Below are 5,724 nucleotides of genomic sequence, written 5' to 3' on the forward strand. Positions count from 1 at the left end.
TTTATGTATTATTATGCAAAATATTGAATGAATATATAAAAGGGTTTAACTTGAAAACGGACTAATGATGAAGAATGGAGTTGATGAACCAATCAAAGATGGACACCTGCATGCATGAAGAGTAGTGAGGAAAGAAACAGAAGGGAAGAGAGCACAACGCACAAATATACATATATACGATATATCGGCTCATATAACCCGTGGCAGTGACGGATCAATCCGTTATTTTGAAGTTTATTTAAAAAAATCTTGAAGTTGCAACAGAACGATCACATTTCCGTACCCGGAAAGCGTCTTATCAATAGTCTTAAGTGGTAGACCTACGTAAGAGACAGTTACGCGCATGTTTAGGAAACGCACGTAAAAAATAACAAATAACGATATGTTTGCCTCTAATGCAACGCAGGCCAGGACCATTATGGAAACCAAACTAAGGAAGGCGCAAGAAACGGAGTTGTGCCGACTAATTGGAAACGTCCAACTCAGTCTGTTGTACAAGGCCAGCTACCACGGCAAACACGCAGCCGCATTTCACCAGATATGTGATCGCAAGGGTCCTACACTCACTGTTGGATACAACTTTAAAGGGCACATATTTGGAGGGTACACAAGTAAAGATTTTGACCAAACCGGTCAGTACGTACATGACGACAAAGCTTTTCTTTTCAGTTTCAATCGGGGACATATTGTTAAGTATCCTGTTCAAGATGGCTCGTCGGCGCTCGTGCAGAACGGACACGATGGTCCTTCTTTTGGAAAGAGTTTGGTTTTTTTACCAAGTGGTCAATTATCCATTCAGTCCAACTCTGGATACAGTTACAACTTTGATGCCGCTGAAATGCACGACAACCACCTACAACTAACTGAATGTGAAGTGTTTCAAGTGGAAGGTAAACGCATTCAATATTTTATGTACCAAAAGTATGTTTGTACAGTAACCCGAAAAATAATGACCAGGCCTATTTCAAACTGCAAGTATTTACTACAAACAGAACATTTCTTCTTTCAGAGGGTATTGACTTTCTGGAGAAACCATGGAGGAACATCATTTGGGAAGCTGAGTAAGTCCAACTATCCAATTCGTCAGATCATCTTTGAGTTGCTTAGTCTCCTTCGAGACTAATATGACATGCAATTATAAAAATATAAAAATAAGACATGTAGGTAAATTAAGTAACATTTGTAAATCAGGCAAAAAAAGTTTATTGTTTTTCCACAGGAGAAAAAAGGAGCTGATAGAATCCATTAAGCAGTACAAGCCCATTATCAGTTCAGTGTCTCGGGCCAAGGTTCTGCTCATTGGTCCCGTTGGTGCTGGAAAGTCCAGCTTCTTCAACTCCATCAACTCCATCTTCAAAGGGCATGTGGCCAACCAGGCTTTATCCGGAAGCTCTAGCACCAGCCTCACCACTCGGGTAAGCTGCAAAACTGTATATTAAGATGGTGTGTTAATCATGTTTATTCATCATAAAACTCCTGTAAGATCACACTGTAAATAAATAGCTAAATTAACAAAATTGAATGGTATTTTATGCATAACACCAACCAAATTAACTACTATGTTTGTGATCACTCAAAACGATTCATTTTATTCTGATAATGGTATGAGACTGAGGTGTTAATGTGTAACTACTCTGCTCTCAGTTTCGTACCTACTCTGTGAAGGCTGGACGAGAGGGCAAACCCCTGCCAATCATATTGTGTGACACCATGGGATTGGAGGAGGCCACAGGGGTGGGAATAGATGTGGATGATGTCATCAGCATTCTTAAAGGTCACATGCCTAACAGACACCAGGTAAAGGCATGGCACACACTTAACAAACACACATGGACACACAAAGGTGTGAACTAATATTTGGGCATTTTTCTCCTTCAACTTGGTCTAGTTCCATCCCTCAGTCCCTCTCCAAACAGTTGATAAGTCAGCACAGCTGAAGGATCAGATCCATTGTGTTGCCTATGTTATCGATGGCTGCAAGGTCTCCATCATGTCTGCCAAAATGGAGGCAAAACTGTCTGCCATTCGCTGGAAGATCAACCGGCTAGGTAAGTTGTTTTAATTTAGACCTGTTTGCATTCACTTGCCCCAATCCTGGAATGTGTAAGCTCTGCATGCAACACCAAAACATAAGAATAGCTAAATGAACCTGACAATTAACTGTAGTAGCACAATATTGTCAAATGTTTTGGTAAGAAAATACATTTGCTAAAGAACTATTGTCTGTTTTTGTGTCCATGTGTCATACTGCCATGTACACCCTAATGCAGATCTGTTCTCCAGGCATCCCTCAGCTGGTTCTGATGACTAAAGTGGATGAGGCCTGTCCCGATGTGGCAGACGACCTCAGGAACATCTACGTCAGCCAGTACATTAGGACAAAGGTGAGGCACTTTTTGTCTACAGGAATTCAATGAAACAAATATTGTTTTGGTTAAGTTGGTTACACTACATTATTAAGTATGGCGCTGATGAATAATCGAGACCCACGTACCAAAATCTAACTACAAACGAAACACGCATCAAACTACAGCGCTCAACATCACGACTGAGCGTTTTTGTCCGTGGGTTTTCTTCTGTAACAGGAAAGATAAACGTATCGTTTGTCATCTCTCGTAGGCGCAGGAAGTCAGTGTCCGTCTCGGTGTTCCCCTGTCCTGTGTGCTTCCTGTGAAGAACTACAGCGAGGAGCTGGAGCTGGACCTGAGCACTGACATCCTGCTCCTCACTGCTCTGGTCCAGATGCTGCGCAGCACTGACAGCTACTTTGATGACGTCAGTGAGCTAGATGTGCATGACTAGATGGGTGCATCTCAATTGTCAGGAGTGGCTACCTCTCCTAAGTGCATATCAGTGTGATGATCAGCCAATCAGGATTCGAGACCAGACCCCTGTGTTTTGGCCTCCCGCCTGCATGGTGCACCTGCTTATCTGGTGAGTCACTGGGGGGCCCCCTGCCCCTTCATGTAGAATGAAAATGCATCTTAAAAAGAGCACCACTGTAAAGATGTATTTGGCTTTTATTGGGGCCCTGGTAGCTCACTGGTTAAGTGTGTGTACCATGTAAGTGGAGGTCTTACCGCAGGGACTGGGGTTCAAATCCCACTTGTCTGTCTTCACTGATCTGTCGCAAATTAAGCAGAAATGTGCCACAATCAAATGTATCTTTAAAAAAAGCAAGCTGAACTTAAGTTGGGTGAAAATGTAAGTACAGCCAAGCCTCTAAATATTTTGACAGTAATTAAAAAAATGGGTTTGAACTGCACTCCAATAAAGCAACAATTAAACAGTGGACAGAGAAACGGAAACTTTATTAATGTACAGTTAGCCAGACGGTACAGTTACTGTACAGAAAATACAACTGGAGTAAAATCATGGCTAAAATGTACATGACAAGAGAAATGGCTGATAACTTAAAATGAAACCACAAGCGGTCAGTGGGCATCCTTACTGTGTGATGTATAGGAAAACAAATGTCATTGCAATTGTTGTACATTACTGGTATCTAGGCGGATTATGATTTGGCAGCTGAGTTCCCAACAAAAAAAAGTAACAATTATTAATTGTAGGATTTTGTTCTCACCGATAACTTGGAAGAACACATTAACGTCAAATAGTGTTTAAAATACGTATGCAATGTTAGTGTAGGTAAAAGACACAGGCTTTCGAGCGTTAACGTTAAAATGACAGACTCAAGCACTTTGACGTCAACTGAGCGCTGACGTGCCAGATACACTAGCTGGCTGCTCCATTATAGCACACCAAAAACATGCCTGTCTCAAATCCTCTTTCCTCCAATCCTTCTCCTGTCCTTTTCTTTCCTAGATAACAATGACTGATTTGATAGCAATATCTGTTATATCCAAGTCCCGCACAGGCTTCATATTACACATCTGTCAAGCTCAGTGGTTGACAAAGTAAACAGGGACAAGGAAGTGGGATGGGCCCCAGAATCCTACTTTCTTGCCAAGGTCCTTACCAACTGCCATCCGATAGAGAACAGTTTGGTCTTGGCACAGCGAAAGAATCCTCCAACTAAGTACAAAGCATTTTGCAATGGCTTCCTTCATTCTGTCAACTGGGTTTGGATGAGAACAGTAAAACAACTAAAACAAGGCAGCAAAGTGAGAAAGCCATTTAAACTGGAAAACTATCAGGTTTTAGTGCAGGACAAACACACACACACATACATACATATACACACACACACATACGCGCACACACACAAGTCCAATGGGGGATTTCCTGCACAGGTACAGGGTATGGAGCAGGACATAGGTCAGAGCAGTATTCTTGGCACATGTATTGCAGCTATGAGCTGTGTCCCCAGGCCTCCAGTGTAAACACGTGCATTTACATAACCCCTCCATAAACGGGTTGGACGTTTACAAAGTTGGACTTGGCTTTAAAACGTGTGCTTTTGATCAAAGGCCAATTCACATGATACCCATTAAGCAAATATTTGGAATGGTATAATTTCTGTTGTCACTCACCACCTCTCTGTAGGTAAGGGATATTGCATTGTGCCATTCTGTAAAAGCGCTTCGATTTCTACAGGTCGTGGGTTGTTTGCGGCTGTGTGTAAAGTTCAGTTACACTGGGATAGGTGCAGTCCCAAACAGTACTGTGGCCGAGAGGGGCTCTCACGTATGAAGTGGGAGTAGCATGCTAGATTACACACCTTCCTTTAAGTCTGGTATGATATGCCTCGCATTGAAGATCCTAGCTGAGACTAGAAGCTGAATATCGACGGCATGAGTTGAGAGGCACCAAAGCTAAGCAGTATCTGATTCTGACCAAGTCGCTTTTTTGTCTGTCAAAAGTGTTTTCTGTGTACTGCGGCTATGGCAGTTTCAGAAACGCTGCTGGAGGAAGCGGGATCTGATTGAGGAGGGAATGTCACTTTGGCGCTCTGTGTTCAGACCTGACACAGTGCTTCATTACATCCACATTAAAAACATTCACTTTTCAAACAGTAAAAAAAAAAAGACAAAAAAAATTAACAAAGAACTTCCTCTACAGAACTGTACAAGATTACAAATGATCAATAATTAGTTATACATATTTATATAACAACATTGGTTACTTAATAACACACTATAAAGATGTATTGTATTTGATTCTAAATGCAGTATCCCCTTCCGCAAAGCTGCTACAAGAACTACACTGAAGATATTTTTGGTAGTTGAAGCAGCATCCATTACAAAGGATTTTTGCCAGTAACTGTTTCACTATCAAGCAGACCCAAGGTGTTTTAATCTCTACCCAGCAAATTACTGTAGGGCCTTAAAGGCAACGCCTACCATGCTTGTAAGCCATTACTCCACAGCAGCGGGGGAGGAAATATCGCCCCCTGGAGGCGAGATCTCTAATCTGCTTTGACGATGCAAGGTTTGTATATTTGTTTTAGGTCCACGCTATACCCAGGCCAACATAATATAATGTGTATATGTACATGAAGCACTGGACCCATTAAGTGCCGTAGCAGGCGGGGTGGTATGCAAGTGACCCTGCGATAAACACCCTTTTCCACATCTCCACCAGTAGAGAGGCGAATGTCTGGAGATGGCTGGGCTGGGAGGGGGCGGGGCTTGTGAGAGGGGCAGGTCAGGTTTGGGATGGACAGTGAAAGCATGGTTCTGTGCCCCCCCCCCCCTCCTGACTGGAAGGAAGAAGCAGGACCACTTCCTGTGTTCACTGCCCCCCCCCCCTCCCCCCCCCCCC

The 5,724-nt window shown here is 42.7% G+C and overlaps 1 protein-coding gene across 1 annotated transcript; it reads left to right on the forward strand.

Moving 5' to 3' along the window:
* Window positions 1-271: 271 nt before the first annotated feature.
* LOC134011221 (interferon-induced protein 44-like) lies at window positions 272-3,292 on the forward strand. Its single transcript, XM_062450745.1, has 7 exons — window positions 272-890; window positions 1,010-1,061; window positions 1,220-1,415; window positions 1,645-1,797; window positions 1,889-2,048; window positions 2,284-2,384; window positions 2,620-3,292. Exons 1-7 carry the CDS (start codon window positions 383-385, stop codon window positions 2,800-2,802), a joined length of 1,353 nt encoding a protein of 450 aa, XP_062306729.1. The 5' UTR covers window positions 272-382; the 3' UTR covers window positions 2,803-3,292.
* Window positions 3,293-5,724: the final 2,432 nt, after the last annotated feature.

The sequence above is a fragment of the Osmerus eperlanus genome, chromosome 24 (genome assembly GCF_963692335.1).
Source record: "Osmerus eperlanus chromosome 24, fOsmEpe2.1, whole genome shotgun sequence".
NCBI classification, from domain to species: domain Eukaryota; kingdom Metazoa; phylum Chordata; class Actinopteri; order Osmeriformes; family Osmeridae; genus Osmerus; species Osmerus eperlanus.